General features: G+C 42.6%; 1 protein-coding gene across 4 annotated transcripts in view; it reads right to left on the bottom strand.

The window, feature by feature from the left end:
* Window positions 1-10,084: 10,084 nt before the first annotated feature.
* The window catches only part of SLC25A42 (solute carrier family 25 member 42), a 48,488-nt gene continuing 34,032 nt past the window's right edge, over window positions 10,085-24,540 (bottom strand). For all 4 annotated transcript variants that reach the window (XM_056518192.1, XM_056518193.1, XM_056518190.1 and 1 more), the window contains 4 exons: window positions 23,906-24,072; window positions 18,986-19,102; window positions 11,610-11,761; window positions 10,085-11,248 (listed from right to left, as the gene is read on the bottom strand). In XM_056518192.1, coding sequence (XP_056374167.1) covers window positions 10,923-11,248; window positions 11,610-11,761; window positions 18,986-19,102; window positions 23,906-24,072 — 762 coding nt within the window. In that variant the 3' untranslated portion in view covers window positions 10,085-10,922. The remainder of the gene's footprint in view (window positions 11,249-11,609; window positions 11,762-18,985; window positions 19,103-23,905; window positions 24,073-24,540) is intronic.

The following is a 24,540-nucleotide window of genomic DNA, read 5'->3' as shown; positions in this document are numbered from 1 at the left end:
AAAAAACTAATTTACCTTATGTCGCTTTCACGTTCTGTATCAGGTTTGACTGAGCATCTTAGAAATGTTCATGATTGGGACGCATCATGCTTGGAAATCACAGGTATATAGAGAGAGTCCGCCATACCCGAAGGGAAGGAGATTGTTCACAGACTGTTTATGAGAGAGGCCTATTGGATTTTATGTTTGGACACACGTTTTCCACTGGGTATGAACTAGAAGAATGATTTGGCATACATTTATTAATTTGTGTTCTTTTTCTCTTTTTTATAGCAGATTTAAATTAATATACATATGGATTCATTACGAATGCTCGGCTTCGTAGTAGGGCGTTTTTGTCACGTTAGTCCAAACAATTAGTAATATATAAGGGTTGTAGCTAGTAGTAACTACTAATGCCATGACTAAGAACTTAAAGAAGTACTCTGGTGCAGAGTACTCCTGCTCCGTCCTGCCCGGGCTGCGAAAAAAAATGAAAATAAACCATCACTCACCTTCCTGGGTTCCCGTGGAGCGCCACTACAGCTGATTGGTCCATCTTCTTCATACTTCTGTGTGAACGAAGCGTCACATGGCGCTCAGCCTATCGTCGGCCACCGCGATGTTCTGCCTCGGCCCATAATAGGCTGAGCGCCATGTGACGCTTTGTTCACACGGAAGTATGAAGATGATGGACCGGAGGACAGATCAGCTGTAGTGGCGCTCCGTGGGAACCCAGGAAGGTGAGTGATTATTTTCATTTTTTTTTTTTGCAGCCCGGGCAGGACGGAGAAGGAGTAATCTGCACCAGAGTACTCCTTTAAGGGTTTGAAACGCATTGGATTAATTTTTACCTCACTTGAGCACAATTTTTTTTTGACTTTGTGTATCATGTTTTAACCAGTTTGAATGAAAGATTTAAGATTTTAAAGGAATTTTTTCATGGTGCTTGATATGTCCTATTTTTCACTATTATTCAGGGCCATAAGACACTATTACAGTGGGACAAAAAAAGTATTTAGTCAGCCACCAATTGTGCAAGTTCTCCCACTTAAAAAGATGAGAAAGGCCTGTAATTTTAATCATATGTATACCTCAACTATGAGAGACATGATGAGAAAAAAAAAAATCCATAAAATCAGTCTGATTTTTTAAGAATTTATTTATTAATTATGGTGGAAAATAAGTACGGTATTTGGTCACCTACAAACAAGCAAGATTTCTGGCTCTCACAGACCTGTAACTTCTTTTTTAGAGTCTCCTCTGTCCTCCCCTTGTTTCCTGTATTAATGGCAACTGTTTGAACTTGTTATCAGTATAAAAAAAGACCTGTCCACAACCTCAAACTCCACTATGGCCAAGACCAAAGAGCCGTCGAAGGACACCAGAAACAAAATTGTAGACCTGCACCAGGCTGGGAAGACTGAATCTGCAATAGGCAAGAAGCTTGGTGTGAAGAAATCAACCATGGGAGCAATTATTAGAAAATGGAAGACATTCAGGACCACTGATTATCTCCCTTGATCTATATAGTAACATAGTTCATAAGGTTGAAAGAAGACCAGAGTCCATCAAGTTCAACCTATAACCCTAATAAGTCCCTATTGAGTTGATCCAGAGGAAGGCAAAAAACCCTCGTACTAGAGGTAAAAATTCCTTCCCGACTCCAAATATGGCATCAGAATAAATCCCTGGATCAACCTTTTGTCCCTATAAATCTAGTATACATAACCAGTAATGTTATTACTCTCCAAAAATGCATCCAGACCCTTTTTGAACGCTATTACAGAGTTCACCATGACCACCTCCTCCGGGAGAGAATTCCACAGTCTCACTGCTCTTACAGTAAAGAACCCACGTCTGTGCTGGTGTAGGAACCTTCTAGATGTAGAGGATGCCCCCTTGCTATTGAAACAGTCCTGGGTATAAATAGATCATGGGAGAGATCTCTGTACTGTCCCCTGATTTATTTATACATAGTTATTAGGTCTCCCCTAAGCCTTCTTTTTTCTAAACTAAATAACCCTAATTCTGATAATCTTTCTGGGTACTGTAGTCCTCCCATTCCCCGTATTACTCTGGTTGCCCGTCTTTGAACACTCTCCAGCTCCACTATATCTTTCTTGTACACTGGTGCCCAGTACTGTACACAGTATTCTATGTGTTGTCTGACTAGTGATTTGTACAGCGGTAGAATTATTTCCTTGTCGTGGGCTTCTATGCCCCTATTGATGCACCCCATGATTTTATTAGCCTTGGCAGAAGCTGCCCGACACTGGTCACTACAGCTAAATTTACTGTTAACTAAGACTCCTAAGTCTTTTTCCCTGTCAGTCGTCCCAAGTGTTCTCCCATTTAATACATAATCCCAGCCCGGATTTTTCTTCCCCATGTGCATTACTTTACATTTATCAGTGTTGAACCTCATCTGCCACTTCCCAGCCCAAACCTCCAACCTATCCAGATTCATTTTTAACAGTGCACTGTCCTCTATATTGTTTACCGCTTTACAGAGTTTAGTGTCATCTGCAAAGATTGCTACTTTACTATTCAACCCCTCTGCAAGGTCATCAATGAATATATTAAATAGGACAGGACACAAGACGGACCCCTGTGGTACCCCACTAGTAACAGTCACCCAATCAATCAGAATAAGTACCATTAATAACCACCCTCTGTTTCCTATCATTGAGCCAGTTACTTACCCACTTGCACACATTCTCCCCCAGCCCAAACCTTCTCATTTTATGCACCAAACTTTTATGTGGAACCATATCAAATGCTTTGGAAAATAGACATGTGCAATTAGTTTCGGAATGAATACTAGAAGAATTTTCCCGTTTTCGGGTGTTCGTTACAATCCAAATGCACAAAAAAAAAATTTGAATATTTCCGAAAAAGAATACGAATATACAGTTAACGAATGCATTTGTTTTAATAACGCATAACGAATAATGCATGTTACCGAATAACGAATGCATTCGTTATCAGTAAACTGAATGTAAGGAATGAATTAGATTTTTTTCATTGGGTTTACCTGAGGAAAACTTGCCTTCCTACACAGAGAAAACTGCAAAAAAAGGTGAAAACAACAAGAATCCTAAGGTAACACCTGCTATTTATTATTAAAGAGGATCAGCAAGTGAAACTAATGTGCATTTCGTTTAGTAACGAATGCTAAATTTAACGAATTTTACAGATATAATGAAAGATCCAAATTAACGAATGCATTCGATATTAATGAATACATCCGAAAACGGAAACATTTTTAGCCTATGCATCCGAAAACAGAATATAACGAATTAACAGCATTCTGAATATTCACAGAACCGAAAATTTTTGAAAACGAAACGAAATTTTTGGTTCTGCACATATCTATTGGAAAAATCCAGATATATGACATCCAGCGATTGCCCTTGGTCCAGTCTTGAGCTCTCCTCCTCATAAAAGCTGATCAGGTTAGTTTGACAGGATCGATCCCTCATAAAGCCATGCTGATATGGGGTCACACATTTATTTTTATCTAGATATTCCAAAATAGCATCTCTTAGGAAACCCTCAAACAATTTACATACAACCGAGGTTACACTAACCGGTCTATAATTCCCAGGGTCACCTTTTGACCCCTTCTTAACCCCTTAAGGACCCCTAGGGGCTATAATATGGCATAAGAAAAGTGTAAAAAAAAAATCGCTAACCCTTTCAATGATTCCTTCCCCTAATAAAAGTTTGAATCACCCGGCATTTCCAAGAATAAAAAAAAACTGTTAATAAAAATAAACATATGTGGTATCGCCACGTGCGAAAATGTCCGATTTTAAACTGCACGCTCAATGGCGTACGCGCAAATTAATTCCAAAGTCCAAAATAGCGTATTTTTGGTCACAACATAAAAAGATGAATAAAAAGTGATCAAAAAGTCCAATCAATGCAAAAATGGTAACGACAAAAACTTCAGATCACGGCCCTCATAGCCCCCTGAACATGGCAAAATAAATAAGTGATAGGGCTCAGAAAATGACAATTTTAAACGTATAAATATTCCTGCATGTATTTATGATTTTTTTTCAGTAGTAATACAAAATCAAACCTATACAAGTAGGGTATCATTTTAACCGTATGGACCTAGAGAATAAAGAAGGTGTCATTTTTACCCAAAAATGTACTGCGTAGAAACGGAAGCCCCTAAAAGTTACAAAATGGAATTTTTTTTTCAATTTTGTCGCACAATGACTTTTTTTCCCCGTTTTGCCGTCGATTTTTGGGTAAAATGACTAATGTCATTACAAAGTAGAATTGGTGGCGCAAAAAATATGCCATCATATAGAATTTTAGGTGAAAATTTTAAGGAGTTATGATTTTTTAAAGTTAAGGAGGAAAAATTGAAAATGAAAAAACGGAAAAAGCCCCGGTCCTTAAGGGGTTAAATATTGGCACCACATTTGCCATGCGCCAGTCCTGGGGAACAGTCCCTGTCACTATAGAGTCCCTGAATATTAAAAATAGGGGTCTGTCTATTACATTACTTAATTCCTTTAAAACACGGGGGGTGAATGCCATCTGGACCTGGCGATTTGTCTATTTAGATTTTTTGTAGGAGGCACTGTACTTCTTCCTGGGTTAGACAGGTGACCTGTACTGGGGAGTTTACCTTATCACACTGTATTTCACCTGGCATTTCAGTTTCCTCAATAAATACAGTGGAGAAGAATTTGTTTAATATATTTGCTTTTTCCAGATCCCCATTTATAATTTCTTCCTCATTTTTTAAAGGGCCAACACTTTCATTTTTTAACTTTTTGTTAATATGGCTTTTATCTGTTTTTTTACATATTTTACATTTTTCTCTATAGCTTTTTAATGCTTCTTCACTGATGTCCTGTTTTAGTAATTTAAATGCTTTATTTTTGTCATTTATTGCCCCCTTAACATTTTTATTCATCCATATTGGTTTTCTTTTATTTCTGACCCTTTTATTTCCATAAAGGTTAGAAATGAGCGAACTTACAGTAAATTCGATTCGTCACGAACTTCTCGGCTCGGCAGTTGATGACTTATCCTGCATAAATGAGTTCAGCTTTCAGGTGCTCCCGTGGCCTGGAAAAGGTGGATACAGTCCTAGGAGACTCTTTCCTAGGACTGTATCCACCTTTTCCAGCCCACCGGAGCACCGGAAAGCTGAACTAATTTATGCAGGATAAGTCATCAACTGCCGAGCCAAGAAGTTCGTGATGAATCGAATTTACTGTAAGTTCGCTCATCTCTAATAAAAGGTATATACATCTTACAGTGAAAATTTAAGATATTATTAAAAGTCTCCCATTTAGTGTCAGTATTGTTCTTTTTGAGGACATTATCCCATTTTATATTAAGGGCTTCTCTGAGTTGATCGAACTTTGCCTTCCTAAAGTTCATTGTTTTTGTGGCCCCTCGAGAGATTCCCTTATTGAAGAGCAAGTTATAATGTATTATATTATGATCACTATTTCCTAGGTGTCAATCTACTTGCACATTAATTACTTTGTCAGGTACGTTTGTTAATATTAAGTCTAGTAGGGCGGGCCCTGCACCATTTGGGACAGATAATGGTCTTCAGCTATTATAGTCAGAAACCCGTTTCCTTTATGAGATTCACAGGTCTCAGTCTCCCAATTTATATCAGGATACTTAAAGTCCCCCATTATTATCACCTCATTCTGATTTGCCTCAATAATTGATCTTCTGCCTCTTACATTATGTTTGGTGGCTTATAGTAAACCCCTATCAGAATTTTTTTGTTTTTATCTCCATATATTTCTACCCATAATGACTCCACAGTATCGTTTCCCTCCCAAATATTCTCCAGCTGTGCGGCCTTCAAATTGGACTTTACATAAAGACAGACTCCTCCCCCTTTCTGTTTTGTCCGATCCTTCCTGAATAGACTATATCCCTGTATGATGACCGCCCAGTCACAGCTATCATCCAACCAAGTCTCTGTTATGCCCACTATGTCATAATCCTCAGAAATTTTCAACTCCAGTTCGTCAGTTTTATTGGTCAAACTTCTGGCATTAGTCAACATGCACTTCAATGGTGTATGTTTTTTTTTTTCTATGATGCCTATCACTATTAACTATTCTAACCCCTCCCTCTGCTCCACCCCCAGGTACATTATTAAGTCCCCCCCCTCTATCTACACTATATTCCCCCTATATGTTGTAGGTCCCCTCCCCCCCAGTCCCTAGTTTAAACACTCCTCCACCCTTTCAGAAAATACTACCTTGGAGGTCCTTGCCTTGCAGCCTAAGTCCCTGAAATCATTTTTAAGGACACTCCACCTACCTCTTACTTTGTCATTGATGCCTATATGTACCATGACTGCTGGGTCTTCTCCAGCCCCACCCAGCAACCTGTCTGGGGCTCCATGCAATATCTCACCCCATGGTGACAAAATGATCACAAGAACGGTGAGCAAAAATCCCAGAACCACACGGGGGGACCTTGAATGACCTGCAGAGAGCTGGAACCAAAGTAACAAAGGCTACTATCAGTAACACACTATGCCACCAGGGACTCCAATCATGCAGTGCCAGACTTGTCCCCCTGCTTAAGTCAGTACATGTCCTGGCCTGTCTGAAGTTTGCTAGAGTGTATTTGCATGATCCAGAAGAGGATTGGGAGACTGTCATATGGTCAGATGAACCCAATGTAGAACTTTTTGGTAAAATCTCAACACGTCATGTTTGGAGGAGAAAGAATGCAGAGTTGCATCAAAAGGAAACCATTCCTACTGTGAAGCACGGGGGGTGTAAACATCATATTTTGGGGCTGTTTTTCAGCAAAAGGACCAGGACGACTGATCCGTGTAAAGGAAAGAATGAATGGGGCCAGGTTTCGTGAGATTTTGAGTGAAAACCTCCTTCCATCAGCAAGGGCATTGAAGATGAAACGTGGCTGTGTCTTTCATCATGACAATGATACCAAACACACCGCCTGGGCAACGAAGGAGTGTCTTTGCAAGAAGCATTTCAAGATCCTGGAGTGCCCTAGCCAGTCTCCAGATCTCAACCCCATAAAAAACCTTTGGAGGAAGTTGAAAGTCTGTGTTGCCCAGCGACAGCCCCAAAACATCACTGCTCTAGAGGAGATCTGCACGGAGGAATGGGCCAAAATACCAGTGTGTGAAAACCTTGTGAAGACTTACAGAAAATGTTTGACCTCTGTCATTGCCAACAAAGGGTATATAACAAAGTATTGAGATGAACTTTTGTTATTGACCAAATACTTATTTCCCACCATAATTTACAAATTCTTTAAAAATCAGACAATGCAATTTTATTGTTTTATTATTTCTCATGTCTTTCATAGGTGAGGTATACCTATGATGAAAATTACAGGCCTTTTTTTTTTAAGTGGGAGAACTTGCACAATTGGTTGACTAAATACTTTTTTTGCCCAACTGTATCTGTAGATCGCACAATTCAAAGTCTGAAAGAATGAAATGATACACGCAGTCATTTTATATTATGTTTTATTAAATATTTAATCTCTGGCAATAGTTATTTAAAATATATGTATTTATATATAATCTTCTTCCAAAAGTGCTGGCACTGCAACAAAGCAGAACAGAGGCCAAAAAGCATCAACTTCTCTCACTTGTTAGATACCAGAACATAGAAACACTTACAGCAGCAAGGTTGCCCATTTAGCTTTGTGCAACACTATAGTTGTGCGTCTCTGTGCAATGTGCTTTCTCATAGAGAGTTGTTTGTATGTAGGCTATAATACATGAGATTTATCACTATTCCAAAGAACCAACACTGGAGCAGACATCTCAATACAGGTACAGGAAGGCATTCTGTAGCTATGTAAAAGCCATCATTAAACAGACAAAATCCGGCCCTAGGTCTGACAAATCTTAGCTACGCTAGATCATTTAAAACCAGTTTGATAAATCCCGGGCACAAGGGCGACTGAGAATTTTGTGGTGGCACTCCGGTTTTTCAGCCCTTTTCATAGTGTGTCCATTTTCTTCATATATATATATATATATATATATATATATATATATATATACACATATACATACATACATACATACATATATATATACATATATATACATACACATATATATACATATACATACACATATATATACATATACATATACATATATATATATATATATATATATATATATACACACACACACACACACACACATATATATACATAAATAAATAAAGTTTTACTTACTTCCACCTTTGTTCCTGTGCCGATTCCCCGTTCAGTCTCTAGTAGGCACTCCAGTGTTACCAGAGTAGTGGAATGTCAGGTGACCACTGCAGTCCATCACTGGCTCAGCAGTGACGCTATGTACTCAGGAGAACGGAGCGCCATGGCGAGGCTTCTGATTGGCTGCACCAGTCACATGACACCAGCGCCGACCGAAGATATCTGATGCTGAATTACGCAGGTACAACGGGGATCAGTATGGGAACAGAGGCAGAAAAATGTAAAACTGTTTAAGAAAAAAAAAATAATACAATACATTTCTTACTGTTACATACAGGGGAGATAAGAGGACACTAATGACTGTTACATGGAGAGGTAAGAGGAAGTAATAAACGACAGTGAGGAGATGAAGGGACACCAACGACTGACACTCAAGGGGGAGATGACAGATCATAGGATGTCACATGACGTGCGGCATACTATCTCCTAGATTTTTAAATGTATCAAGCCCTGATGTAAAATACAATGGGGAACATTTACTATGTGCTAAAATTATGGCATAATTGATGCCAAAAAGCGACCTTACATTATTTATATGGAATTTTAGACACTTCTGCTGCATTTGCTGATTGCTATGTAATACAGCTCCTTACGAAAGCAGTCTAGTTAAAATATCGATCCCCTTATGCAAAGCAGGGAAAACATTCCGAAAGCTCTTCTGAAAGGTTTTCCTGCTTTCTCCAGGACCAATCTTTTCCTTTTTTGGCACTAAATATACAGAGTGAGCAATTTCCCATAGCAACCAGATTTCAACCCTTATTTTTCTGAGACCCTTTTGAAAAAGTACCTGTTCCAGTTTTCCTATGCACTATTTGTGCTATGTCCCCCAATATATTGATTAGACTTGGGAGTTAGTCTCCAGACACAGTCTCCACACTTGTGTGGTGCACCACTGCATGGTATCACCATCAAGGGAAACTGTTCACACTACATACAACAGTGTGAAAGGTGTAAACATCTGCCTTAAATTGTTATAAGCTCAGAAGTCATATTTTATTAAACATTCACATGTAAATACTGCATAAAGTTTAAGGCTAGGTTCACACTGGGCAGTGTGCTTTATGTGCATCAATACGAAAGCAAATTGCCCAATGCGAGTTTGGCTCAAAAGCCATTGGTTAATACGAATCCATTAGCTGCATTATGAGCAGGATTCAGCTAATAGAAGAGTAGGCACCAAGAAAGCAAATTTCCTATAGCTGCTCCTGCTGATGCTATCAACATTAAACAGGTGCCACATAGGTCAATTCAGATTACAGCAGGCTGTCATGATCTCCTTAGACTCCAGTCACCCTTTCCTTGCTAGATATTTTGGTATAAAATAAATAGGGATTATTAGTCCCTAACAGGAAATCTTTTTCACATAAAAATGTAGGCACATATCAAATGTCCAAGTCTATAAAGTACTAAAACAAAAAATAGAAGAGCGCTCCATAGCGTAAAACCACCTGTAGGTAATCCACCAATATAACGAGGAACTCTTACCATAGGTGGTTGTGTGGACTCGCACACAACAATGTTCAGCATGAATGAGCAATAAGCCCGGTCTGCAGCCTCCCCGACCAAATAAGCAATAGCAGATTAGGACTTCCAAGGATGGGATGGGGTTCAACGGCCCTGACCAGGAGCAAGCACGGCAGGTAAGATGAAGGTTTATTGGATAAAAGAATGCGACGCATTTCAACGCGGTTGCGCGGTTTCAGGCACCTCATTGATGCCTGATTAAACCGTGCAAGCGCGGTGAAACACGCCGCATTCTTTTATTCAATAAACCTTCTTCATCTTACCTGACGTGCTTCCTCCTGGTCAGCGCCGTTGAACCTCATCCCATCCTTGGAAGTCCTCATCTGCATGTCTATAAAGTGTCTACTTGCAAAAAATATATATATATATATATATATAATTTTGTAACAGAGACAAAAAGTGCACAACTATGTGAGAGTGTGTATATATATATATTTATGTGTGTGCGTGTATTATTATACCAAACAATGGAACTTGACATCATTCTGATATTAAAAAAAAAAGAGAGCAACTGGATTCCAAAAGCCAATGCTGTAATCTTCGCTCACAAATGCTAGGCAAAAAAAAATAAAAAATAATAATAATAATAATAATAATATACAACATTCATTCAGTGGACAAAACTAAAAAAAAACACGGTCATAAATTGCAGTACATTTTGGCTTGTGCTTTCCTGCTTATGGAATCAGCACTACAGCCCTTGAAGCCTTGATCTCTCTTAAATTTTGGTACCATCTACATTGCTAGGATTCACCTGTCCAGAAGAATTTTCTTAAGAAATGGCAGTCGGCATCCTGTTCGGAGGCAGTTCTGGCACACAGGAAAACGGTGAGGGCCAATAACAGCGATATGAAGAGTTACACAGACAGGGGCTGTGCTCATCTTATACCACCAACCCTGAACTATACCACCAATTCCAAAACAATGGCAATGTTAACTCCTCTTTTGGCAAAAGCAACTTCTTCTGTAGCCATATTGTTTTGGCTAACTAAATAAGCACCACACTTTCTTTAAAAATGCAAAGCGAACCTTTTCCTTTAGACTGAGAAGGAGACATTTGCCATTCTAAAATCCTCACTGTCATAAGGATCCTCCTGAAACAGCAAGCATGTTAAAGTACCATGAAATGACCCTCCACATTATCGCTGAACATCAGATACTTTCTGGAGCTTCTTGAGAAGGATCTGTGTTAGATCAAAGGTAGTAAAGCTTATACCAACTGCCATCGGCCCCTTGACCCAGTTCATACTGAGGCCTTTGTACAACCCACGAATAAAACCTTCTTCTGCCACCACCTCCTGCATGGTTCCAAGTATGGAGCTGTATGTATGTCCAGTTACGCCAGCAGTCTGCATGCGTCTCCTCACCACATCCAGTGGGTAAGAGGCTGACTGACCAAGTAGTCCAGCGCAGGCCCCAAATATCAGCCGTTCAATGGGGGATGGTTGTGTTTTGCCAGTATGCTCTAAAATGACAAATACAGATGGGTTAACAATGATTGTTATATCTAGTACATCAATGAAAGAATTCAGTTTTTGACCTGTTTTCGTGCAGACATTATCCAGGATAATAACTGAACAGGATCTGTCATATCCTTATGTAATGATATACAATATATGCACAAAAATAACACACAGACATCCCATTCCAAATTTTTGGCATTAATATGAAATTGTTCCCCTCTTAGACGTAATAGCGTTCACTCTTCTGGGAAGACTTTCCACAAGATTTTGAAAGTGTCCGTGTGACACGTTGTACTGCTTGTAGGACAGAGCAGAATAATAGAAACAGTAATGCAGGTGTGACCATAGCTTAAGTCTACTCACCAGCATGTAGCTTCTTTAGTGTCTCATAAGTAAAGAAGCTGATTCCAGCATAGGGAATGACTCCTAGAATAGTAGGATTAAATCCCTGATACAGAGATTTCCAGCCTTCTTCTTTGGACATACGTATAAATACTTGAATAATGTTACTGTACCTGTAATATACAAAACATCGTATTAACCACTATCCATCATCATCTTCTATTCTTTTTTTTGTCCTCTCTTATCTTGTCAGTCTTGTGTAGTCTCCCCCATTATTTGTCCTCTTAACTTCATGCTTAGCTTACACAGCCCATGTGTCATGCTACAAGCAGAAGGAGCAGCATTACAGCCCATTATAGGGGTACTCCGCCCTTAGACATCTTATTCCCTATCCAAGGATAGGGGATAAGAGGTCTTATCGCAGTAGTACCGCTGCTGGGGACCTCCGCGATCTCTCCTGCAGCACCCCCGAGTCATCAGCTCTCCAAAGCTAGCTTTACTCAGTGGCTGATTACTCACGATACAAGGAACGGCGGTTCGTTACAACATGGCTCGACCCCTCCACCCCATGGTGTCACGCCCCGCCCCCTTAATGCAAGTCTATGGGAGGGGGCATGACTGTTGCCACGCCCTCTGCCATAGACTTCCATTAAGGGGCGGAGCGTGATGTCACGAGGGGGCGAGCCATGATGTCACGAACAGCCGGCCCGTCATCAGCCACGGAGCAAACTTGGCTCCAGAGAGCTGATGACTCGGGGGTGGGGGGGGGGGCTGCAGGAGAAATCGCAAAAGTAGTGAAACGATCGTTGGGGTTGGGTAGGTATGGCACTCTATATGGATTATTCCTCTCGCTAATGCAGGAGTTTGCTAATACTGTGTTTTGCCTTTTCATTTGCTGCATGCTGTTTTTGGCAGTGTTATCCCTATACATATATTGTTACGCTTTATATCCATGTCCTATGGGTCTTTCACACCTATCTTCTGTTTGTGCTCTGGTGCCTGTATGTGTTCTGTATGTCCTATTTTTGTATACATTTGTCTCATTAAAGATATATTTGCCTTTATGTGATTTGTCCAGTGCACCATTTTTTGGTACTATACTGGGTCTTGCATTTTTTTATTAATTTTTTGGTGCACTATTACCTACGGTTTGGGTAGGGTTTTTATTTATCGGTGAGGTGACTAAAAACCATTTTTACCCAACACTATTTTAACTTTTATTATTTCTAAAGATTAACATGTGGGGAGATTTATGCAAAGGAAAAGCTGACCAGTTGCCCAAAGCAACCAAAGCGAGCGAGTTTTGTACCCAGCACATCAGCTGGTCGAAACACCGCCACCGCCTCTCCCATTGAGATGAATGGAGGGGACGTGTTTCGATCAGCTGACATGCTGGGTACAAGACTCGCACTAACAGAGCAAAGCCAGTGCCCTGTACGGGAGATAGTGGTAGGTCCCAGCTGTTGGACCCCCCCCCCGATCCGATATTTATTCTCTATCCGATATTTATTCCCTATCCAAGGATAGGGGACAAATTTTACACTACTGGACATTATCTTTAAAAAGAGAAACTGTCTGTTCACCTGCACTAAATCCAATATACTGGGTTATAGTGCGGGTGAGCAGCTTTAGAGGAAAATAATTCATTACTTTAATCGGTGTGGTAGTTTCAGAGTTAAAGCAGTTTTTTTTTTCAATTACTGCTAGTCTGCTGGCTAAACAACAGGATGATATCACCTATCAGATGCCTCTTAGCCGGTCACAGACCCCTCCCACCTGGCTCAACATCTGTATACTGCTGCTGCTACCTCTATGGGATCAGGAGAAATAATAGTTGTACACCTCCCCTGTGGCAGTGTTCACACATTGCTGTTTGCTGAACTTTGAGCATTCTTTCTGTAAGCTCCCCAAATTCAAACTGTGGGGTGTGAACATAGCCTGGAGACTTCAAATCTTCATATAACACCTCAAATATGATTATAGGTCAAATAACTTCTTATGGTAATATTTCTCCAGCAGATGAAAATGTGCCCCTGTCTCAGCAGAATGTGCCCCTATGTAAATAAATTCACTTCAGTGTGGAAATTGAAATAAATATGTCTGAAAACCAATGCCTAACATATCAGCTAAAAAAAGGCAAGCACAATGCACCCAAAAGAACTTTAGTATTATTCTTCTGAACTATAAAAAAAAAATGTAAATTTTTGGACTTACCCCAAAATCTCTCTCTCGGAGCTTCTATTGGGGTACACAGGACCATGGATATATGCTGTTGCCGCTAGGAGGCTGACACTAGGCAAGAAACAAAAGAAGTCGGCTCCTCTCGGCAGGCTATACCCACCCCATGACTCTGAGCAACTCAGTTTGTTCCAAAGCAGAAGGAGAACCGAACAAGAAATAAAGTCCAAAACACAAACCCAGACAAGAAGGGAACCGACCGCAAAAAAAAAACGAAAAATAAAAAACCCTACACAAGAGGAGGGAAAAAACTGGCGGGTCACAAACCAAACAATGGGTGGGTGCTGTGTCCCCCAATAGAAGCTCAGAGAAAGAGTCACACCGCAGAAAGGAGGAAGTGACCACAAATAGGTCCGAACGGCCCAGACCAAGTCCAGCTTGTGAAGCGGGCGCTCCCACAGATGAGAAGGGGATGGGCAGAAGGAAGGCAATATGAACTCCTCATTCAAGTGAAAGGAATTCACGACCTTGGGTTGAAAAGAAAGCATCGGCCGAAGAAACACCTTGTCTTGGTGGATTACCAGAAAGGGGGAGCGGCAAGAAAGGGCCGCCAATTCAGACACCCAGCGAATGGGCGTGATTGCCACACGGAAGGCCACCTTCCAAGAAAGGAAACAAAGGGAAACCTGACCCAGAGGCTCAAACGGAGCACCCTGAAGACCATCCAAAACAAGGTTAAGGTCCCAAGGCGCAGTAGTGGACCGGAACGGGGGGGGGGAACCTCGTGAGCCACACCCTGCAAAAAGGTGCGACCATGAAGGTTGGAAGCAAGAGGGCATTGAAAAAGGACAGAAAAGTGGGGAAACCTGCCCTTTGATGGAACTGAGGGCAAGGCGCGTCTCCTACCCAGATTGCAAAAAGGACAAGAGATTCGGCAGGGAAAACGAGGTGGGAGAGAGAGAGCGAACACCAGCAAAAATATGCCCACCAAGTACGATGGTAAATCCTGGCGGACAAGGGTTTGCGGGCACGGGGCATAGTACGGATCACCCGGGAAGTAAAAAACCCAGAGCCCTCAAAACCACAGTTACAACCGCCACGCCGTCAAGCGCAACGGAAGTAAATTGGGGTGGCAGAGGGGCCTTTGGGAGAGAAGGTCGGGACGATCTGGAAGACGGAAGGGAACGTCTGCCACGAGACTGACCACGTCCGCGTACCACACTCGAGGCCAATCTGGAGCCACAAGAATCGCTGAGACGCCCTCCGCCATGAGCTTACAGACAACCCTGGGAAGTAGCAGAAGTGGCGGGAATAGGTAGGGGAGAACGAAGGGGGCCAAGGGACCACAAGAGCATCCACGGCCAGAGCCAGGGGATCCCGAGACCTGGACATGAAGCGAGGGACTTGAACAGACCCACGTCTGGGGAAATTTGATCGAAGACTTCTGGGTGAAGGGACCACTCGCCCGGGTCCGCAGTGGAGCGACTCAGGAAGCCCACCTCCCAGTTGTCGATCTCAGGAATGTGCACTGCCGAAATGGCTGGATCGCGAAGTTCCGCCCAAAGGAGGATCTTCAACACCTCCCTCGTGGCCGCTGAGCTGCGGGTGCCTAACTGGTGATTGATGTATGCCACGGCTGTGGGGGGACCGAAGCCAAAAGGAGCGAGCGGCGAACTCTGGGTGAAAGCCAGATTCCGTGGTGGAGAGACAAAGGAGATTTGTCCCACTGAGAGAGGATGGCCCACTGGAGAGGATGGTATCGAAGTTGTGCAAAGGGAACCACCTCCATAGAGCCCCCAAAGCTGCAGCATGATTGGGAGATCGAGGAGGGCGGGACAGGAAAAAACGATCCCGGGGAATAGAAGAGAATTCTATGCGATAGCCCTGGGAGACGACCTCTCGAACCCAAGCATCCTGAACTTGCGCCAGCCAGACATCCAGAAAGAGGGACTCTGATGGGGGCGCACCCTCAGGCAGTGGGGGGCTTACGAGTCCCGTATTTGTAAGAGGGTGGTTGAAGCGTGACCCTGACATCCAGGAGGGGCGAGCTTTGAAAGATGGGGCCCTCCTATCCTGAGTTTGTCCGTGCGGCCTGAAAAACGAAAGGGGCGAAGAGAAGAAATCTTCCGCCGTGAACCCGGACGATTTTGGGGCAAGAGGGAACTCTTGCCCCCGGTGGCCTCAGAGATGATCTCGTCCAGGTGTTTGCCAAATAGCCGAGACCCCAGAAAAAGAAGTTCAGTAAGGGAATGCTTAGAGGCCGCATAGGCATACCAAGCCTTAAGCCACATGGAGCGCCGAAGAGCCACCAGATTGCCCGAGGCAAAGGCCGCACAGCGGGCCGACTCCAAGGAACCCGAGCAGAGGTAGTCCCCTGCATGAGCGATTTGTTTTACTAAATCTGTCAAATCACCTGAAGAAGCACCCGCTAAAATCCCCTGGCGCAATTGACCGGCCCAAACTGAGAGGGCTTTGGAAACCCAAGTGGAGGCAAAGGCTGGGGACAAAGCCGAGCCTGCCGCCTCAAAGGCAAATTTCGCTAGATTTTCAATGCGCTCATCTGAGGGGTCTTTAAAAGGAATCTGCATTGGCTAGTGGCAGGGTAGTGGCTTTAGAAAGCCAACACACAGGATGGTCCACCGTAGGAGAAGACAACTTTGTAACGAGATCATAAGGGAAAGAGAGCCCTGAGCTTCTTAGTCCCATGGAAGCGCTTATCCGGATGCTTCCAAGCCGCCTCTAACAGCTCGTCAAATTCAGTGTGTGGGCTGAAAACCTGGGGCACCCAACGAGCACGGCGGAAGTAGACTTCAGGGGTTGCACCGGAAGTCCCTGGGTCCTGTAGATGGAAGGTGTCCATCGATGGAAGGTGACTGTCGACACCAGACTGACCACCACATCTGACATGCTGGAAATCTCTTCCAGGTAAGAGGGAGGATCCCAATCAGAGTTCCCAAGCTCACCAGGGGACTGGGAACGCTCCGGAGGAGTTCTGGATCGGGCAGAGGTGGACCGGGAGTGGGGGTGTGGAGACCGGGACGGACTCCGGGTGACCGGTTGCGGTGGCACCTTGAGGTGGAATGGGAGTGGAAGCTGAAGTGGGAGGACTCCGCACGATCTGACTCAGGGAGGAAGCGGAGGAAAGGCGCCCCATACGGCCACAGGAGGGCCATAGGGAAGGACAGGAGGGGGAACCCGCTGCAGTCTCACTAGAGGAAAAGCAAATGGAGGACCGCTCCAAGGCGGAAACCACCTCCTGGGAAACCCTGGCCAAATTGGAGATTGTCAGAGAGAGAGAGTGATGAGACCCATTCGGGGGCGGAATCAGACCGTCCGCTGTCCGGGGAACCATCCTACACAGTAGTCAGGGAAGGATTGGGTCGCAGGGACACACAGGGTGGACAGGGAGGGTTAGAAGAACTGCCAGGCATTTTGGAGTCAGGTCTGGGATCAGACATAAAAAGGGGCATAAGTCAGACAACCAGACAGATACAGAATGATCTCACCCAGGTCCTGTGTCCAGAGAATAAGGTCCTGAAGGCACTCTGGAGCTGCAGAGGATGACTGGCAGAGAAGCCGAGTAGCCGAGCAGTGTATGTAGTCAGGTCCACGCTGGTAAGGAGCAGAGGAGGGGCCAGCTGACCCCTGAAGCGCACGCAAACTCAGGAATGGTCGGAGCCCTGACCCCCAGAGTGCACGCTTCATCCCATAGGGGAAGAGGGGGAAAGGAAAAAAAAAAACAGCCCCCCCTGCAGCGCGCTCTCCCACAGGACAGGTTAAAGCCGTAGGTTGCCGGGGGTAAGGGGAGGAGCTCCCATAATACAGGAAGAGCGATGCTGCACTGAGAAGTGGGCGGAGCTAACCCCCTGGCAGCCAAGTAGGCCCAAGCCGCAGGCTGAATTAGTGACCGTGCCCACGGCCCAGACCGGCAGAGGGCAGGTGCGCAAGGAAGAGGCCGCATCGCTAATAAAAGCGCCGCGGAAAAAAATAAGCAGCGGCATCGGGTCACTGGCGGGCCCGAGACGCGAGCACAGTGCTGCCCGCCCGCAGTCCAGACCCCCCCAAGGAGAACGCGGGATCCCCCCAGAGGACTGTAGAAATGGCAAGAAACAGAGGGGAGCTGGATGCCGATTAACCCCTAATGCGCCCAAAAGAACTGATGGGCCTGCAGAAGCACCCGCACCCCCAGCCTCTACTAAGCCCCCTAGCCAGGAATCATGGAGAGAGAGATGTAGAGAAGTGTGGAAAAAAGGGTTGACACACCTATATAGACATACTCACCCACATAAAACACCCCTGAAGTCTTTGACCAGCTAGGGCCACCTGCCTGGCCTGGCAAACAGGGGCAATTGGGGGACCCGGACCCAGGGTACACTACCCAGCGCTGGTTGCTGGCGAAGAGGGGTTAACGGCCCATTCAGCAATGCACAGTGCCCCTAGCTCGCTTGTGGGGGATCAGGCAGCGCCATGCTCCTGTCGCCCCACGCTAGAGAAAACAAAAAAGGGAGAAAATGTCTAATTATACCCTGAAACTAAGAAAAAAAAACAAAAAGAAAAACAGACCAGGTCTGGAGAGCACCTGACCTGTGTCTGCCTCCTGCTGACACTAAGCTAAAACTGCTCAGTCAGGGGGCGGGTATATCCTGCCGGGAGGAGCCAACTTCTTTAGTTTTTTTGCCTAGTGTCAGCATCCTAGCGGCAACAGCATATACCCATGGTTGTTCTCTAAACAAAAATAAAGTTTGTAAAAAGTTCAAATTAAAAATATTTTAAAAATATTGTCTACAGCTTCTATGTATACTAACATATTTCCATGGTAACAGGGTACAAACCCTTACAGTCTAAAGCTGTTGTATGTCTCCTTATCCTTCCTAATCTACTACATATGTAATTTGAACTGGCCAAAGCCAATGTACAGGTAAAATACAGTACTGGATTTGTTTCCACATACTACATCGTCCGAACACAATAGTTGTGAAAGTAAGGATAACAGCTGTGAAACCAAAAAGAGTAGATGCAGAAAATGGTACCTGAAGTTTCCTACTCAACAGGGTGATGATCATTATTACTCCTTGTAATGTACAGCCCCATAAATGACAGCTCATTATTAAATCCTAGGCATTGATACAACATAGAAAACCTATTGCATGGCAACAGTTGTGATTATATTAAATAAAATAGATGGAAAAAGTACTTATGCAAGACAGTCATAAACTTACATCTCCTTTGGCGTGACTGCCATACGTGCACGAACAAGATCCAGTGGATAAGTCAACATTGCAGCTGTTGTACCTGCGAGAGATCCTGCCAGAAGGCGGGGGATGGGTGTCAAAGCACTGGTGGGAGAAAAACATTTTCCTGTCACTTGTGGTCTGAAATAGAATCCTCATTTTTTAGTTAACTTGCATATGGACAATAGGTTTTGATGCATTCATGTTATTTATAATATATATATATATATATATATATATATATATATATATATATATATATATATATATAACACACACACACGAACACACACAGCATCATAATAAGAACTACTTGTAATACACAGGACAGCAAGGAGATCAACCTAGGATGGTTAGAATGAATCTTATGGTCTTCAAGAATTTCAGAGCAGGACCTTCCACTTGTCCCTGCAGCTATTGCCTGTGTGTCTCTGTGCCAAGGCAAAATACTTGTGGGCCGTACAAGCAATGCATGCTCCCGGGTCAATCAATTAGCTGGGGCGTATCAGAGAGCCTCAGTGCACAGAACAGCCAGTTGTCAGTTCTGAGGAGGGAGGAAGCTCCTACCTGAGATGCGAGGGCAAGCAAGGGAACGCCCCCTCCTTTTCAGTGAACTGCATGCTGTGAGAAGCCATAAAAGCATGAAAACCAGGATTTAAAGCACAGTGACGGGATAAGCACCAGAACTACTTCATGATAAGTACATTTGTACTTTTTTAGAGTGTGACGAGATTATATAATAAACTCAGCCTCTAAATAAAAGTGCCATAACGTGTATTCACATATTTAAAAAGAATATTCAGAAATATTTTTTTATATTTGGTTGAAGCAGGAGATTCTGAGGAAAAAAGGAATAACAAAGTTGATAGGATGACTTAAATTCAGCATAAGTGGAAAAAATAAGCAACGCATTTCATTTTATGTGCTAATTTCCATTTCTAGTGTGCTGTGTTTTCGTCAATTATGGTCAAAAATCAGCAAGTAAAATATGTCACTTATTTTTCCTCTGTGTGACTCAGGCCTTATACACAGAACTCTAAACATTAAAAATTCCCTCACTTTCTTATTAGATGTTAAACAAGCAAGATATGTTGCAAATCAGTATGTGATTCTAATGAAGCACATGACGTCAGTGTGACCAAACACAGGCTATATGATCCATACAAAGATAGTGTTCTTTTATTTACAGGACACAAAAAGTACTATTCATAGTCATCTAATGCACTCCTGTTATATGTTCTGTAGTACACAGCTGATATCCTTACAGTGTTTTATACATGCATTTTAAAATTCGGGGGAAAAAGTGGGTATGTGAAGAAAGCCTAAATATGTGTAAATATACAGTCAGGTCCATAAATATTGGGGCAGCGACACAATTCTAACATTTCTGGCTCTATACACCACCACAATGGATTTGAAATGAAACGAACAAGATGTGCTTTAAAAGGGGTACTCCTGTGGCAAACTTTTTTTTTTAATCAACTGGTGCCAGAAAGTTTAACAGATTTGTAAATTACTTCTATTAAAAAAGCTTTATAGTATACATACAGCCCATAAAATGTATTAGAAGGATTAAGATTTTTTAATAGAAGTAATTTACAAATCTGTTTAACGTTCTGGCACCAGTTGATTAAAAAAAACTTTTAAAAAATTCCACATACCCCTTTAACTGCAGACTGTCAGCTTTAATCTGAGGGCATTTACATCCAAATCCGGTGAACGGTGTAGGAATTACAACAGTTTGCATGTGTGCCTCCCACTTGTTAATGGACCAAGAGTAATGGGACCATGGCCAGGTGTGTGTGTGTTATTTCCTCATTATCCCAATTACAACGAGCAGATAAAAGGTCCAGATTTCATTTCAAGTGTGCTATTTGCATTTGCAATCTGTTGATGTCAAAACTCAAGAGGAGATCCAAAGGAGCTGTCACTATAAGTGAGGCAAGCAATCTTTACGCTGAAAAAACAGAACAAACCCATCAGAGAGATAGCCAAAACATTAGGCGTGGCCAAAACAACTGTTTGGAACATTCTTAAAAAGAACGAACGCACTTTTGGTGAAGACCAAGGAAAACAACTCTGGTGGATGACCGAAGAATTCTTTCCCTGGTGAAGAAAAACCCTTCACAACAGTTGGCCAGATGAAGAACACTCTCTAGGAGGTAGGTGTATGTGTGTCAAAGTCAATCAAAAGAAGACTTCACCAGAGTGAATACAGAGGGTTCACCACAAGATGGAAACCATTGGGGAGCCTCAAAAACAGGAAGGCCAGATTAGAGTTTGCCAAAAACCTCTAAAAGAAAAGCCTTCACAGTTCTGGAACAACATCCTATGGACAGATGAGAACAAGATCAACTTGTACCAGAGGGAAGAGAAGAGTATGGAGAAGGAAAGAAACATGATCCTAAGCATACCACCTCATCAGTGAAGCATGGTGGTGGTAGTGTCATGGCATAGTGGGCATGTATGGCTGCCAATGGAACTGCTTCCTTCTCTTTTAATTTATTGATATGACAGGTGACAAAAGCAGCAGGATGAAATCTGAAGTTTTTCCGGCAATATTATCTGCTCATATTCAGCAAAATGCTTCAGAACTCATTGGACGGCGCTTCACTGTGAAGATGGACAATGACCCAAAGCATACTGCAAAAGCAACCAAAGAGTTTAATGAGGGAAAGAAGTGGAATGTTATGCAATGGGCAAGTCAATCACCTGACCTGAATCCGATCGAGCATGAATTTCACTTGCTGAGGACAAAACTGAAGGGAAAAATGCCCCAAGAACAAGCAGGAACTGAAGACAGTTGCAGTAGAGGCCTGGCAGAGCATCACCAGTAGAGATGAGCGAACTTACAGTAAATTCGATTTGTCACGAACTTCTCGGCTCGGCAGTTGATGACTTTTCTTGCATAAATTAGTTCAGCTTTCAGGTGCTCCCGTGGGCTGGAAAAGGTGGATACAGTCCTAGGAGACTCTTTCCTAGGACTGTATCCACCTTTTCCAGCCCCCGGAGCACCTGAAAGCTGAACTAATTTATGCAGGATAAGACATCAACTGCCGAGCCGAGAAGTTTGTGACGAATTGAATTTACTGTAAGTTCGCTCATCTCTAATCACCAGTGATGAAACCCAGCGTCTAGTGATGTCTATGCGTTCCAACTTCGGGCTGTAATTGACTGCAAAGGATTTGCAACCAAGTGAAAAAAAGTTTTATTTATGATTATTCTGTCCCATTACTTTTAGTCCCTTAACAAGTGGGATGCCCATATGCAAACTGTTGGAATTCCTATACCGTTCACCTGATTTGGATGTAAATACCCTCAAATTAAAGCTGACAGTCTTCAATTAAAACACATGTTGTTCGTTTCATTTCAAATCTATTGTGGTGGTGTATAGAGTCAAAAATGGTAGAATTGTGTCGATGTCCCAATATTTATGGACCTGACTGTATGTCCGTATACACAAGTACCTGTTATTGTATTTGTAGTCTACTCCTCTTTCAATACAGGGGGTCCCACACACAAACAAATTCACAATGAACATTTGATGAATGGTTAACGTATTCAACTGTATTGCACCGTAAGTGTTATACATTGATGTCAAGTTCATGATTTAGGATAGGGTCACACGTGCCGTATTTTGCTGCGTATTTTCTGAAGAGGATTTTACTACACATTTGCTACCCAGGAAAATACACAGCAGCAAAATACATACATGTGACCGTACCCAAAAAGGGGTATTCTGGAAACATTTTCTAATTAGCTATTCTCAGGATGCAGTTAAAGAGAAAATAAGCATATACTTGCATCCCTCGGTCCCCTACTATCTCCATTTCAGTCCCCTGGCATGCTACACAAGGACCTTACAGGCAGAAAACGTTGTGGCCACTGATTGCCTAAGCAGCAAGGTCCTTGAGCAACAAAGACAAAAATGAGTGCAGCATGGCAAGGAACCGACAGAAAGCACAGTAGCGGTGCAAGAAGGAAAAATATAGGATTATTCCAAAATACTTCTTTAATAGTTTCATAGTCTGAATATAGTGGCTGCAATATAAAAGCAAAATGGTAGGTTCACATAATGCAGTGAAATCTATTAATGTCAGAATAACAAAACTGGTAGCCGTTTGATTGTGTAAAAATCTATTGTTTATGTTGTAAACGTGAACCATGCACCTAAATATTATTGTGTGTTGTGAAGAATTAATCTGTAAGCAGTTAAGGATCAGCAGTGTGACCGTGTAATGTTTAACAAGCTGGAGAGCAAATGACTTTACTTGTATCTACTTCACCTAAAGGACACCAGCTAGTGTCCTTGAGGACTCCTAAGCAGGAAGATACAATTACCAAAGAGAGAATGAAAGGACAGCCAAAAGAATGCAATATATAGAATCTGGAGATTTACTACACAAAATAATAGCAGGCATTATCTGTTTTACCTTCAATAATGTCTTTCTTCATGCTGAATTAAAGACAACATATTCTTGGTCTAGCATTCCATAGGTCAATAGCTGATTTGTGTCTTATGTTGAAATAGGAGTTGGGATTCCATGAATAAATTTGTCTTCACACTCACTTTTGTTGTGTGGGTGTTTTTTTTTTTTGTAACATTACTGGTCAGACTTAGGGGTCCTGTTTTATAAACTGACTTGAGTTGTGATCTGCTAAGTTTTGGGTGTCTTGTTTCCCTGATTTCATGTTATTTTTAAATAAAAGGTCAGAAAGGTTAAAAACTGTAGAAAAGCCTTATTAAAACACGTGCAACCAGATTGCTTCTTTAATTTCCAAAGAGGTTTGTGAAAAATGAAATAAGCAATCTGATTGGTTGTTAGAGACAAATGCACCACTTTTCCCCTGCACAGGTTTTGATAAATCTCCCCCAGTATGTTCTGTGAAGTAGCTTTGGACACTTACGTTCCTTGAAAGCCATAATAACTGCCAAGCAGTTGTTTATACTGTTCATGGGCACAGAACTGTATGGCAGCATAAGGGATAACTCGCACCATAGTGGCAGAATTGCCTCTCCAGAGACTCAGGAATCCCTCATTGAGATATGTGCGATATATCAACCTGTAGGCTTCCTGCAATAGAACAAAACTGTTTATAGAATATACAACCATTTAAGAGGGCATCCACATTTCATTCAATAACCTTTAATACTAGTAAGAAACACTTAAACTGTATAGGCAACAATAAATGTAACGCTGGTCTAACTTCAAAACTTTTGCTCCTTAGGTGCTCGTTTACAGTGCAGAAAGAGTAGACATGGCTTCAGGAACAGCCCATGTGGGTAGCCAACTACAGTTCCCATCATGCATTGCACACATCTACTTCCAGTTGTCCTTCCTTGTATTTTACAAGACTCCACTCACTTGTGCACTTCCCATACTATGGAATTTCCAACCAGAATCTCATTGATGGCAATGGGATGCTGCTGCACAGTGCACACTACAGAATTTTAGCAGAATTTCATTATTCCAGCAGTTTCCACGTGGTCCTAGAGCAGACATTCAGTCCGAGCGGGCCACACTCAGAAGCTCCATCCAGAG

The sequence above is a fragment of the Hyla sarda genome, chromosome 1, assembly GCF_029499605.1.
Source record: "Hyla sarda isolate aHylSar1 chromosome 1, aHylSar1.hap1, whole genome shotgun sequence".
Lineage (NCBI taxonomy): Eukaryota > Metazoa > Chordata > Amphibia > Anura > Hylidae > Hyla > Hyla sarda.
Note: the sequence above shows the minus strand (reverse complement) of the source record. Positions and strands in the feature narration are given on the sequence as shown.